Source organism: Ictalurus punctatus, chromosome 1, assembly GCF_001660625.3.
Source record: "Ictalurus punctatus breed USDA103 chromosome 1, Coco_2.0, whole genome shotgun sequence".
In the NCBI taxonomy this organism is placed as follows: Eukaryota; Metazoa; Chordata; class Actinopteri; order Siluriformes; family Ictaluridae; genus Ictalurus; species Ictalurus punctatus.
The window spans coordinates 23846642-23861965 of record NC_030416.2 but is presented as its reverse complement, the minus strand read 5'-3'; the positions used below and the strand labels follow the sequence as shown (position 1 = coordinate 23861965).

General features: G+C 38.7%; 2 protein-coding genes across 2 annotated transcripts; one reads left to right on the top strand and one right to left on the bottom strand.

Moving 5' to 3' along the window:
- Window positions 1-2724, top strand: kiaa1143 (KIAA1143 ortholog). The gene is made up of 3 exons (XM_017476832.3): window positions 1-215; window positions 300-444; window positions 2354-2724. Exons 1-3 carry the CDS (start codon window positions 108-110, stop codon window positions 2545-2547), a joined length of 447 nt encoding a protein of 148 aa, XP_017332321.1. The 5' UTR covers window positions 1-107; the 3' UTR covers window positions 2548-2724.
- Window positions 2725-3272: 548 nt separating this feature from the next.
- gpd1l (glycerol-3-phosphate dehydrogenase 1 like) lies at window positions 3273-13719 on the bottom strand. Its single transcript, XM_017476808.3, has 8 exons — window positions 13542-13719; window positions 13025-13202; window positions 12656-12796; window positions 11029-11167; window positions 9069-9181; window positions 6399-6635; window positions 6107-6213; window positions 3273-5074 (listed from the first exon to the last, which is right to left on the bottom strand). The coding sequence occupies exons 1-8, from the start codon at window positions 13583-13585 to the stop codon at window positions 4978-4980; spliced, it is 1056 nt and encodes a 351-aa protein (XP_017332297.1). The 5' UTR covers window positions 13586-13719; the 3' UTR covers window positions 3273-4977.
- Window positions 13720-15324: the final 1605 nt, after the last annotated feature.

Genomic DNA, 15324 nt, shown 5'->3' with positions numbered 1-15324 from the left:
AATACTTTCCGCGCGTGTTGATGACGTCAGGACAACGTCTGCGTTTGTTAGCGCTAATGTTAGCTGCTTGCCTTGAGACTATACTGGATGTTTAACACGATATAACAATGAGCAAGAAAGGTAACGTGTCGTGGGTGAAACCGAGCGAGCCAGCATTTCTGCGAAAATTCAAGAATGATGTTGGTTACAAAGAAGGACCAACAGTGGAAACAAAGGTAGCTAGCTAAGCTAACTATTCTCTCCTGTTAAATGTTATTTAGATATACATGCTGTGGCTTCATGTGTAACTTGTATCACAGAGAGAGGAGCTGCCGAGGTGTAATGAGGACAGCGGCGACAGTGACCGAGAGGATGAAATGCCGCAAGTAGTGGTGTTAAAGAAGGGGGACCTGACCGCAGAAGAGGCTCTGCAGCTCAAGAAAGACACGAACGACTCTAACAAAGGTAGCTAAGCATCTACAGTGTGCAAATGTTTCCCAGTTGGAATGCAGTGTTTCCTCAGCATTAACTCTGTAGTATTTTCTGCACAACACAGATTAGTTTGCACGACCGATTTAGGCAAATGCATGCCACATTAGATCATACACTCATTTGCATAGTCGTCACAAATCGTCATGGTCATTTGCTTGTGTTATATGAAGCAGGAAAATTTTCTGAGGACGTTCACTATAGAAAATGATCATTCTTATAGAAGCACTGGATAGGATAGTGAAACCGCTGAATCAGTTTCTACCACTGTGGATGGTCCCAAAGTGATACCATAAAGATTCCATCCATCCATTATCTGTACCGCTTATCCTTCACAGGGAGCCTGAAGCATATCCCAGGGCACAATCGGGGGACACCTTGGACAGGGTTCCAACCCATCGCAGGGCACAATCACGCACATAATCATGCACACACTCATTTACACACTACGGACAATTTGTAAAATGCCAATCAGCCTACAACGCATGCCTTTTGACTGGGGGAGGAAACCGGAGTACCCCCAAAGCACGGGGAGAACATGGAGACTCCACACACACAGGGTGGAGGTGGGATTCAAACCCCCCAACCCTGTAGATGCAAGGCAACAGTGTTAATCGCTAAGTCACCGTGCCCTCCACCCTAAAGATTAATTTACATGTATGGCATTTGGCATGGTTAAGGGCCTTGCTTACAGCAGCTTGTAGTCCAACATCTGAACCATTGAGCTACCACTGCCCTTATTCACAGAGCATGTCAGTGGGGTGGAGTCAGACCTGATCTAGCTCCTTCTGTGTAGGTGTAGTCAAGGCAGAAGTCCAGGGTGTAGAGCAGGTGTGGGCAATCTTGTCCGGAAAGGGCCGGTGTGGGTGCAGGTTTTCATTCCAACCAAGCAGGAGGCACACCTGATTCCACCTGTTTTAATCAGTTGATCTTGGCTTTCAATAGATTCAGGTGTGGCTTCTGCTTGGTTGGAATGAAAACCTGTCCCCACACTGGCCCTTTCCGGATAAGATTGCCCACCGCTGGCATAGAGACAACTCTGTGTTTCAGGCTGGACTGTGTTGTTTGGGTTAGGGTTAGGCTTAGAGGAGGAACTGGATCAGGTCCAGCGCCACCTTCCTGGATTTATGGTTCTGCATCAATGACCTTCTCTAAAGACTTGTACTTTCCAAAAACAATTTATACCCAAGACTCACTCTTGCTTCAGGGGATAATCTCACCTGGTCACTGACTTGTACCTATATTGTAGACTGCTGTAACCATAAAGACTATACTCATCTCAGGATTCTTATTCACAATATACTCATAGCCAACATCCTTTTAACACACTTGGTACTGTTTGACTTTATAGTATATAGCTGTAGAAGACATTTATATTCCCGTTATCCAGTATAAGGAAAATGAGGATGGTTCCCTTTTGAGTCTCAAGGTTTCTTCTTCGTCAGCTCATGGAGTTTTTCCTTGCCATTGGGTTGCTCATTAGGGATCTAAAATCTACATCTGGATTTCTTTAAAACTGTTTTGTGACAGTGTCTCTTGTTAAAAGTGCCATACAAATGGAATTGTATTGAATTGAATGTTTCGTATAAGCCAATTACATTTTCTGTATCAACTGCCTGATCAACATACAAGCCCAGAACCTTCATGTGATTTATGTAGAGTCCAGGGATTAGGCATGTGTACACACACACACACACACACACACACACACACACACACACACACACACACACACACACACACACACACACACACACACAGAGACAGACAGACAGAGGGTTTTGGTACAAATTTACAGGCAATCTAAAACAATCCTTTGCTGCAGTCAATGCCAAATTCAATACAGAACTTGAAAACATTAATAAAAAAATAATTTTTGCCCTAGATGAGCAGCCTCCTGCCGATGGAAAAATCCTATTTAAGAAGCCAGCGAAACGTTCCTCAGATAAATTTGAAGGCATAAAAGCTAGCTCCAACAGCAAGAAGAAGAAGAGCGAGAAGGAGGAGAAGAAGGAGTCTGGAGTGAAGGTGAAGAACAGCAGCCTCTTGTCTTTTGGTGATGATGAGGAGGAAGACTGAGACATACCTTTATCAATCAGCTGAACTGGATTCTCCAGAGTATATGATGTTAGAACCCACACCCACCGAACTTTTAATGAAATTGTTTTGTAATTTGAAATATTTTTCTGTGAGACAGATGGAAGACATCTTTACTGCCTTTTGTTCAGTATTTAAATGATTAAATTCTTATCTTGGCATGTGTGCAGGAACATTTTAATAATCAACGAGCAAAAATAGGTGTTGTCCATCCTATGCGTGACAATGACACGCAACAGTTTCAGTAGAAAATATTGTCTTCTTGTAACTTTCTGTCTAATGTCCCATTTGTATTTTCCTTGCCAGACTTTGCATACTTTTGGAAATGATAGGAGGCAGCTATGTATTTTATCATTGTTTAAAACTGGTTTGCTTAAAGCAAAATGCTAATTATGAACACATAACATGTGGTTGGGTTCAGCTGAAATCACTGTAGTGAGATTTTGTGTTGTAGTAGACAAATTATTCTGCCAAAAGCAGATGTTCATACATGTATAGCTTCTATGAAGGAGCTGTGTGTAGTTTTTAATGTTTTTTTTTCTCAAGGATTGAGATACTAGTATATAACACTTTCATTGTGAGATTATATATATATATATATATATATATATATATATATATAACCTCTAAAAATATATATTTACTATTATCTTCATACGTGGTCATGTGTTAATTTTATTATATTGACTTGGAAACCAGAGACAATATAGTATAGTATATAACTTATAAAGGCTTTATTAAACTAGACAGGGCTGTGAGAAAATGTGAATATTTACTCTGCCAATCTGCAGTCAGTTCACATTTCACCTTCACAAACAAATGACACATTACAGAAGATCAGATTATTATTATAAATTTTTTTTTTTTTTCAGTGATGACTGGAGTGTAAATCAGGTTTTTTTTTTTTTTTTTTAGAATTATGATAATCAGCACCAACACTACATGGATTGAGTCCTGCTTATACATGTCTGCACCCAGACTGCAATATTACACAAAGAAATCAGAGTGTCTGAAATGAACATCACGGATGTAGCTAACATGATATTACATCTGTCAGCATCACTGAGCAAAAATACAGAAGCCGTCCATTCTTGAAGCTTACTTAAATGTGATAGCCGGACACATCAAATAGCATGTAGACTTTCCAGCTAGCAAAAACAGCAAACTGAGCTTTTGACAGGAAGACATTATTCTAAATCTGATTCATGACGTATTTAAATCAAATGCCACACTGAAATCACACTAAAGTGGTGCTGGTTAATTAGTATTGATTTGGAAAATTAGCATACAAAAATTAACCATTTGAATAAGATGGTGTGTTACAAATGACCATGGCAATCCATAACAGTTGTTTTTTGTAGAAGAAACAGTACACAATTGATTATTGAAAAAGCATTAACAAGTACGACACTGCAATTCATTCCATTTCTGATTATCAAGGAGTTTTAAGAGAAAACCCTTTCACAGTTTGATGTTAAAGCACTGTTACATTCCCTTTTTTCCTAAAAGAAAAAAGAAAAGTTTAAAGGTACAAGGACAAAAAAAAAAGTTATTGGACACCAAATGACCTCCATAATAAAACCAAGTGGAGTGTTTTTTTTTCTGCTAGGTTATTCTCACCATTGGGTAGACAGGAAAAAGTGATACACTTGTAAAAAAAATATTTAAAAAGCTTAAAAACAGATTAACAAGTAAGAGGTATAAGTGACTCCATAGGGGATACGGTTGTATTTAACGTTTCTTTGCCCAACAGGAAAAGCGTATCTGGTCCCCAAAGTTGAATTTTTGTGTCGAAGGTCATCACCAGTGAGCACGTCAGCAGCATATTCATCAAATGGACTCTGCCTTCTGAAGAACTTGAAAAAATGTGCAGCACTCACTGACTCTGACCAGCAACAGCACTAACTACTGGATAAAAACCTCACTGAGCTGGTTTAATTCGATGTTTTATGAGGTTTAAAAACATGCTACAAACCCGTTAGTTTAGTCAGTGGTGAGATAAAAAGAGGAATATAAGATGGCCCTTGCTCCATGTTTATGCAGTAGGTAATGCCCTCCACAAGGGGGCAGTCAACGAGAATAAAAAAAAAACCAAACCCACTAGCATGAGTAGATATCACATATGGCTTCATGTTCCAAAAGATATCACTCGATGCATCATGTACTTAAGGAAATCAGTGAGAATATTTTGCAGCTTTGTGACCTGTTAGACCCTGAGAATGACCCCAACCTAACAAAGTCCAGAAGTGTTGTTAAGCCACTAGCTATAGGCTGCTTGAAAAAATTTAAAATGTAAATGTGCGTAAACTGAGAAGATATGATAAAGGCAGGACTAATCACTGAATAAAGGCAGAGGTGCTGGTGGAGGTGTTGCTTTCGAGGCCACCACGACTGCAGCTCTCCGAGAGGCTCTCATATGTGCTCAGGGTGAGACTGCAGGCAGGAGATCATGTCTTGAACTGGCTTGCCCTCGAAGCAGATCTGATACACGGCCGTGAACAAGGGGAACCTAGGACACAAGGCATATTTATTTTAAAAAAAAAATTAAAGTCACTGGAAATTATTTACAATGTAACGATAAAATACAGCAGGGCATGCTGTTATAGTAAAATAATCAACAACGGCGTGGTGTCATATGGCTTGTCATGATAACAGCGTGTACGGAAGTATTTTATTCTTCTTACAATTTTTATTTGTTTATTACAGAACATCTCTCCCCCCCACCATATATAGCTACATTTAACATCAGTTATACAGTCCCCTCCAACCCTTTTGGAATGGCAAGACCAATTCATTTGTTTGTGCTATACACCAAAGCCATTTGGGAACATGAGAAGAGAGTTTAGAATTTTAGCTTGTATTTCCTGGTATTTACATCTAGATGTGTTAAACAACATAAAACATAGAACCTTTTGTATCAGACCACTCAATTTTTAGGTGTGCAAAAATATTGGAACATATGTTCTGTCATTTAACACATATCTACATAGTAATACCAGGAAATAAAAGCTGAAATTCTAAACTCTCTAACTGTAAATAGTCTTTCCCTCACCATCCTCTTTTTTTTCTTTTTTTTTCTTGCTCTTGATGTTACCAAGTCAGAATAATGCAGCTTGTCACATAACTGAGAAACCACAAAGCCCTCGGTCCTGAAGCCTTTCAGATGTCAGAAAACTGTTACAAAGCATTTACACTGGAGACCCTACATAAACGTCTCCTCATAGAAATTCACCATATCAGTAATTACACACTTTTTTTTCCCTTTTCTTTTTTTATACAGAACATCCGCCATACAAGTCCCTGTGATAGTTGTTGTTAAAGTAATGAGAACATATTAACTGTTAAGTTAATTAACAAATGAAGTGCATTAATATTAATATAATTCTATGATCAGTACTACTGGCAGAGCTGCATTTGACCAATCTGAATCGAGCATTCGAAAGCACTGTGGTACAATTAATTACATAAAAATAAGCATCCAAATTCACTGTGCACTGCTAAAAGCTTGAGAACTTTTTTTTGCTATAACAAATGCACTCACTTTTCCACTAGGCCCTTCTGCTTTAGGATGTGGTTAACTTCAGCAGATGTTAGTGGCCCTTGAAGCTTTTGGCCGTTTAGCATCTCCTTCTCGAGTTCCTCAATGCTCTAGGACAAGAAAACAGTCATGATCTCATTAACCTTAAGTTCAACGCAAGTTCCTAAAATCTAAATCATGAAACTAACGGTGATCAAAAGGTTTATCAGTGGTCCATGTTTAACATTTCAACACCACAGGAGTAACGTTAAAAATTCTCCCATGCTGGGATACTGGGCATCGTACTGCTTCAGACCTTGCCTGTCGTGACGAAGGCCTCTGCCACGCGACGGTTGCGTCCGCCGTAGCAGGTGGTGATGAGGTCGGCTACTCCACAGCTTTCCAAAAAGGTAGCAGAGGACACGGAGCCGTCTTTACTGAAGAGTCTGGCAAAGGCAATCATCTCCATCAGCCCCAACCTGATCACCGCCGCTTTGGTGTTGTCTCCACACTGCAGGCCATCACAGAAACCTGCACCCACGGCCACAATGTTCTAGAAAGCAGAGGCTTATAATTATTATTATTATTATTATTATTATTATTATTATTAACAATGACTATTTATATAGCATATTTAATCCATTAAAATGCAAAGTAAGAAGGATAAACACAAAATACAAATAGACAGCAAAGGAAAGCAAGGAATTTCAGGTAGGAGTGAGTTTTTGCTCATTAATATAAATTTAAACTCATCTTAAATTAAAATTAAGAAAAGAATAAAAATTGCTTATAATATCAAATGAAAACACCACACACACACGCACACACACACACACACACAAACAGGTGCATCTCAAAAAGTATAATAATCGTGGAAAAGTTAGTTTTTTCCCCCCATAATTTAATAAAAAAATGGAACTTACAGATTAATTACACATAAAGTGAAATATTTCTTTTTTTGTTTTAATCTTGATGATCACTGCTTACAGCTCATGGAAATCAAAAATCCAGTATCTCAAAATATTAAAATAAAGGATTTATAATACAGAAATGTCAACCTTCGGAAAATGTTAATTCATGCACTCAATACTTGGTCAGGGCTCCTGGCATGCGTGGCATGGAGGCTAATGGAATTCCGGAAACAAAAAGAATTCATACCATTAAAGTCCATAAATGAAGTTAGTGTAAAGAGGAATAATACATATATATTGAACACACTAATATATATATTGAACACACTAACAAATTCATTTACTACTTTTGAAGCCTTTGTTTGTAATGACAGCTTCAAGACGCTTCCTGTATGAAGAAATTAATAGGCCGCAGTATTCAGGTGTGATTTTGGCCCATTCTTCTAAACATATTGTCTTTAAATCTTGTTCAATTGGATTCAAGTCAGGTGATTGACTGGGCCATTCTAATGCCTTGATTTTTTTTTCTCTGACACCAATTGAGTTTCCTTTGCTGTATGCTTTGGATCATTGTCCTGCTGGAAGGTCCACCCATGTCTCATCATCATCATCATCATCATCATCATCCTGGTGGATGGCAGCAGATTCTTCTCAAGAATTTCCCAGTAAAGGGCTCCATTCATTGTTCATTCAATTATATGAAAATGCCAGCACCATGGGATGAAAAACAGCCCCACACCATGATGCTTCCACCTCCAAACTTCACTGTTGGTATAGTGTTTTAAGGTGATGTGCAGTGCCATTTCTTCTCCAAACATGGTGTGTAGTATGACAGCCGAAAAGTTCTCACCAGACTACACTCTCCCAGTATTTCATAGACTTGTCCAAATTAATTGTAGAAACTTTAAACGAGCTTCGACATGCCTTTTCTTTAGTAATGGAGTCTTGCAGGGTGAGCGTGAGCAGTGTAGTGCATTGTCTATTGTTTTCTCTGTGACGATGGTACCTGCTGCCTCCAAGTGTTTCTGGAGCTCTTTCCGAGTGGTCTTTGGCTCTTGGGCTACTCTTCTGACTATTGTTCTGACTCCCTGGTCAGAAATCCTGCGAGGAGCTCCTGTGCGTGGCCGGTTGATGACGGAGTGATGTTGCTTCCACTTGTGGATAATGGTCCGAATGGTACTTACTGGAGGACTCAGAAATTTTCAAAAATGCCTGTATCCGATTCCATCAATATGTTTTGCAACAATAAAGTTGCAAAGGTCTTGGGAGAGCTCTTTGCTTTTACCCATCATGAGCTGTTTCTTGTGTAACACCTTGGTAACAGAAAGCCTTTTTATAGACCATCAATTTACTAACCCAGTTGATACTAATTTGCACAGATTGGAGATATAATTACTTCTGGATTTCAGCTGGTTCCTTGCCTTACCTTGCCTTGGAGCACTGCTTTTTCTTAGTGTGATGAATACTTTTTTCCTGTGCCATTCCACTTTATTACACATAACTTTATTTATGGACAGATTTCTTGAGTTAATAATGATGTCTGGTGAAAATTTCATGTGAATAGCCTCATTAGAAATAAATTTACTGAAAAAAAATGTTGATGCGTCCAATACTTATTTCCCTCACTATAAACACCATATAAAACTTCCAAAAAGTATAAAGAATGGTTTATAAAAAATGTTTTAAGATGATTTTTTTTTTATACCTGCGGTTTTACTTGCAGAAGAAACTGTGTAAGCTATTAAGAAGATGGGCTTATGGTGACAGATGTAAATACTTAACCTAATATGATTACTGAATGCTACAGAAATTTGAGAAAATAAGCTGTTGTTTTAGCTCCATAACTTGACTGGACACAATGACTTGGTGTAAACCCCTTTCAGTTTTACATTAAAACATTTTCACTTATATAAGCGAGCCCAATTAAGACTCCTGTTTAAATGAGTTCTTTCTGTGTTACACAGGGCATTTAAATGTGTGCTGCATGGGTGAGTCACACTTCACTGGCAGCTTATCTGCCATTCCTACATAGAGATGCATTTCCTGGGAAAGCAGCCAACATGAGTGATATTTACTTTGAGGGCTCCACAAAGCTCTACGGTGTCTGCATCATCCACGACAGTGATGCGGAAGTTGGGTGTCTGCAGAAGCTCCTTAAAAAGCTGTCCATTCTCCAAGATTTTACTCCCTGCAATGTGAAGAACAAACAGCAACACTGCTTAGTTACTTCTGCCCCTTAGATATTACCTTCTAACCTGCACAATGAAGGTGGTACTCTCTCATTTTAGCAGGTGTTTCTTTTTAAACAGTGGTTCAAATGAAAGCAAATGACAGTTCTGCAAATGGCTGAAAATTCTGGTGGCGTAATGCCGTGGTTTTCAAAGTGGGGGCTGCCCGGGGGCCTCAACAATTTGGTGTGAAAAATAAATAAATACACACACACACACACACACACACACACACTACTATAACGTTATTTGTAACAATACATATTAAAATGTAATTTTACATTGTAAAATGTAAGGTATAGCACATTTGCTATACCTGACTTTCTAAGTGCTAAACATAAAAAACATCAACATAAAAAAGGGGGATATATTCAGAAGACATCTTGCAAAAGGGGGGCCCTCGGTCAAATGTTAATGCCATTTGGGGGGCCTTGCCCTGGGACAGTTTGAGAACCCCTGGCGTGGGGACCTGTTGAAGCATGTGGTTAAGAAATTTGTCATGGTACTGAATGTGACACTTAATATTAGAGGTCGACCAACTGATTGGTTTTGCCGATTAATTGGCACGATAACCGATAGTTCCAGCAAAAATCCACACGGTTTTCCCTGGTTGCCTCCATTGTGGAGCGGCTGAGAAGAGTCTGCTGTCATTACAGTACTAGAGCGGCCTCTAGAGGCAAAATAAAAACTATCACTGATAAATTTTGTTGTGTCATTTGAAGTGTTTTTTTTTTTTTATTACCGTAATTTTGGATGTCTATTTTTATTTGAAGTGTTACTTTTTGTTTCAGGTTGGATGTATATCTTATTTACTTTAATATTTATTAATAGTTAATACATATATTTTTATATATTTATTTTATTAAAAGAAAGGTACAGTACACATTCATGGTAGAGGCGGTATTGTTTTTTTTAAATAATAAAGTTAAGGAATATATTATTTTCAGTGTTATGTGCCATCAGTTGATTAATTGGTTATCAGCAAGCACTGACTAGTTAGCGGTATCTGTAAAAACTTAGTTCAACTTAGTTAGCGGTATCTGTAAAATCCACCGGTCAACCTCTACTTAATGTGACACTGCTCAAGGGTGGACTCAAGATAAAAAAAAACACCCTCTCACTGATGGCACTCAGGCAAGTTCAGGCTAACTTAAGTAACCAGTGGTTTACAAAACTAAGGTTAGGTTTTTAACTAAATATGAATGACTATGACCATGCATAAAATTCTGCACTGAAAATGATATATACACAATGCTAGCTAGATGACGTTTAAAGGATTTGAGTGAAAGGGTTAAATGACAAACACACATTCCTAACACAGAGTCATACTTTTTTTTTTAATCATAGGGAGTGCAACTGGGAAACACACTGACAATACCAAGATCAAATGTGAATCAAGCATCTGTGATTTGTAAAGTGTATTAAAACCCCATATCAACAAAGTGTGGAAAGGCATCAAATATGTTCCACCACCTCAAGCAAAACCACTGACAAGTATAGGAAGAAAGCCAGAAGTTGTGCGAAGAGAAGGCTTCAACAAGTAATACAAAGCAAACTCATTTAATTCAGAAGGGTTCTGTATCTGAACCACTTCCATTCTATGGAGGAAGATCCTTTTTTGGGGATTAATTATTCTTCCTCGTCTAGGGTTGGAACACAGCGTTCAGTCATGCTTGTTCTCGTTCTACGTGTGAGATCCCCATGTTGTGGCCGCATTCTTATCGTGGGGAGGAATTGTACAGGTATATCATGGACGATAAGATATGGCACAGCCCCATCGCCAAGTAATAACGTTTTTTCCTCTTACCGATAGTGGTTTCACAGAACTTCTCAGCTGCCACCTCATTAGCAATGTTGGCTCCCATTAGGACACTAACATCAATACCCATCTTCTCCCGTATGATATCAGAGATGAGTTTCAGCCCCTCCGGTCCCTCATCAATACCCTAAAGAAGGACAATGGATAGATAAAGTTTATCCAGATGTGTTTTATGCAAGTCTCAACATCTGTTTCATTTGAAGCATTAAGCCATGAACTGCAGCTGTTCAAAATAAACATCTTGAACAGCTTTTTGCCCAATGACTCATGAAATAAGGAGGAAAATAATAAAGAATGGGAGTTAAAAATGCAGATGAGGAATGTGTTATGATTTTTTTAAATGATTAAAGCCATTTAAAATGAATAAAGCTATCCAAATTCCATGAAGGCAGATATCTTATAAATACTAATTATGTCACAGTTAAAAACAACACAAAAATGTGATTGTGTCGTAAAGGAACCAGAGCAGGTGACTAATTCCAATGAGAGCCAAGTAAGAAGAGAGATAAAATATAACAGTAATAAAAGAGAGAGAGAAGCTAGAACCAAAAAATAAACAGAGAATAAGCAGCTGGCCAGGAAGCCAGCAGTCCGTGTTTGACTTATGAGTCATGCTCACATATGGTGCACTCCTCTGAGGTGTACTCCTCTGAGCTCCTCCCACCCCACTAAATTCTTTAATAAGTACTTTAATAAGTATTTATCCTTATTAAAAGATACTTCCGGCAAATGGTAGAAAAGCTATAACTTGTAAATGGTTACAGATTGATCCTTCAATAGGGGACCAATGGCTAAGGATCGCAATCTGCGATCGGGTTAACGACCGACGCTTAGTAGTGTCTACTTGGCGTGGCTCAAGGTCCCTTTCGAGAACCTTCACACTAACTGTCCCTCAGTGGTGGAATGAACTTCCAACCTCAATCCGGACCGCAGAATCTGCCACTATCTTCAAAAAACAGCTAAAGACCCACCTCTTCCGTGAACACCTAAGTAAAACCTAAAATGCCAACCCCACATTATTTATATTTATAAAAAAATAAATAAATAAAACTTAGACTGGCTCTTACACCTCTACTCTGCGCACTTTGCTTCTCTAGAACTCAATTAAAAATATTGTATAGTAGCACTGCTTGTACTGTTCTCCGCTTGATACATCGCTTTGCTTGTATTTCCTCATTTGTATGTCACTTTGGATAAAAGCATCTGCTAAATGAATAAATGTGAATATAAATGAAATATACTGTATGGAAAAACTCACTTTTATTTTAAGGCTTAATTTAGAAAAATGTGAAGAGTACTGGGACAAATACCACTGACTAAAGTGTGACATTGTACATGAAGATATATGTAGAAAATTTACTGTGATATCTGACACTGTGATATCTGACACCCAGCCATGGTGTTTGCACAAGCTAGTGTGCTCTCAGAGCCGGTCCTTAAAGTGGAGGCTTGTGCCAGGAAGGGTATCTGGCATAAAACCAGATTTCCTTAATGGAGATGGATGATCCACTATGGCGACCCCTAAGAGGAGCAGCCAAAAGAAGAAGAGGAGTTCTTCCATTTCATTGTGTCTGTCCAAAATAAGAACAATATTTACTGGTATAATGCACTTTACCTTAATTAATGTAATTCCACAGGCCGTCTTAGAAACACAACCAGCCATCTCATCACACAGCTTTCGGATAAACTGGTGTGGGACCACAAACACCAGCAAGTCTGCTCCTTGTGCAGCATCCCGCAACTCAGGCACTGCAATCTGCAATCATTAAGAGGGTTTCTTCTTAATACCAACACAGCAAGCTCTATCCTATTACAACATACACAGATCAGCAATGCCCAGCTTAAAAAGTGTAAAAGTGTATTCCACATTATGGGACTGGAGAACAAACTGAATAAAACCATGGCTGGTTAATAAAATTTAATTTTTTTTAAAAAAATAAAAAAAAATAAAAAAAAATTATCATATAGCAGATATGGTTTTTACCACATTTTCTGGAAGTTTGTAACCTGGGAGGTATTTGACATTCTCATGATCGGTGTTGATGATATCAGTAAGTTTCCTTCCATTTATATTCTCCTCATAGACCCACATCTTGACACTGGTGGCAAAACGCTGGAGTTTTTGTGCATTGTGGCCAATGATCCTGGCAATAGCAGAGCCCCTGAATGCAGGATAAGAACAGATTACGATCAGTTTTATTGTCCTCCGTTTACTGCTGTGTTAATTTGGATGGGGTTATTAATGCAGATGTTAAGCACAATGGTGAATTTGTGACTGCATTTCTGCAAACAACAACAACAATAACAACAAAATGCAAGGAACTCATGAGGTTATTTTACAACGAGTAACCTTAAGTATTGTTTTAGAGCCAAATAAATATTGATTATATATGCAAATGAGCATTTAATTAGCTTTTAAACTATGCATTAAGGTTAGATATTAGTGTTAACTGTATGATCTGCGCCTCCAGCCAAACACACTCCAAACAGTGTGTACTCACCAGTTTCCTGAGCCCACGATACACACTTTCAGCGGTGCAGTCATGGCAAATATCTTCTAGCACAGAGAAATCAGAAAATATGGCGGAAACTATTGAAGACAATTAACCGTTTATAACCGCTCGATGAGGAGCCTGAGGGAGTGAACTTGTTCGTCGACTTTTGATTGCGTCATTGAACGTGACGACGAACAATCACCTACAACGGGAGTTGTAGTTCTTTTGCATTGGTCTCCTTCTGTACATAAATATTATTTAATGGCGTTAGAAGTGTCTTACAAGTCAATGATTTTAAAAAATTAATAAATAAATAAACAAAAAAGCAAAACGTTTCTTCCGTTTGTCTCTATCGGTTCTATGAAGAACCCTACAAAGGAGGGTTTCCCATAAACCATACAAAAGAGTGTCTCTCTGTCAGTAGAATTCCTATGCAAAAGAATAATTGGAAAAACCATTTCCATGCTGAAAAAACAACAACAATAGAAACATTCACAGAAATTCTAATGTTTTCCAATACAAATTCCATTACAAACCATCAGCTAACCATTAAAACCATTACCATTATTGGGCCTTAATGGTATCCTCTAGACATAACATGTCACCAATAGAAGGCAAAAATTACCAGTAGAGACCCACAGGGACCACTACAGTTTCCATTCAAACCAAAATTATTCCCATTATAACCATTAAAACCATTACAAATTCAATTGGGGTTTCTAATGTTTCTTTCAGCAGGGGTTTTCCCCCTTAAGACTGTATAAAGGATGCGATTCAAAATGCCTTTATTGCTATTTGCCAAATTATTACACATTTGCAACATTGTTTTGATAATCATAATATGCTGTTATGTCTGTTTAATACAGCTCTATTCCACACACTCAGCCAACACCAGTGTGGTATCGACCTGTTGTCTTTGTCTTTGTGCTCCCTGTCCTGCACATGTTAATGTTTTCCCTGTTCCCAACACACTTAATTCAGCTAATCAGCTAATCAACAGCCTTTCCCGAGTTGGTGTGTTAGAGCAGGGAAAACACTGTGAAATGTGCAGGGCAGGGGGCACAAAAATGAAGACAACAGTTCGATACCACAGTGTTGTTGGGTAAGGATGTAGAATGCAGCTGCATGATTTAGACATAACATCATATTTAGTCCAGGTCCATGGTTGGGAAACTGTGGCCTAAATGGAGACAACAAGGAAATAGATGAGAAAGTATTACACATTACAAACATGTAAGAAATGTTTCTTATTTAAGTTTTGGCAGTGTATAAATCTAAGGAGGGCTGGTAATGCACATACAAATCAGTCACACTTAGTGGTTAGCACGTTTGCCTCGCACCTCCAGGATTGGAGGTACAAATCCCGCCTCCTGCCTGTGTGCGCAGAGTTTGCATGTTCTCCCCATGCTTTGGGGGTTTCCTCCTGGTACTCCCCCAAGCCCTTCTGAAGACATGTCCTGTAGACTGATCGGTATGTCCAAATTATATGTAGTGTGCTGAATGGGTGTGTGCTTGTGCCTTGTAATGGGTTGGCACCTCTTCCTGGGTCTCCCCCGCCTTGTGCCCTTAGTTCCCTGGGATAGGCTCCAGCCTTTGTAGGAAAAACGGTATGGAAAAGAGATGGATGGGTGTTGGTCCAGCACGAGCTGCCAGAACAGTGTGTCTTGGCATGGATTCTACAAATCTCTGGAACAGTACTAGAGGGATGAACACCATTCATGCAAAAGATATTCGATCAGTTGGTGTTTTGATGATGGTGATAGGGAGCACTGTTTAACACAATAGTCCA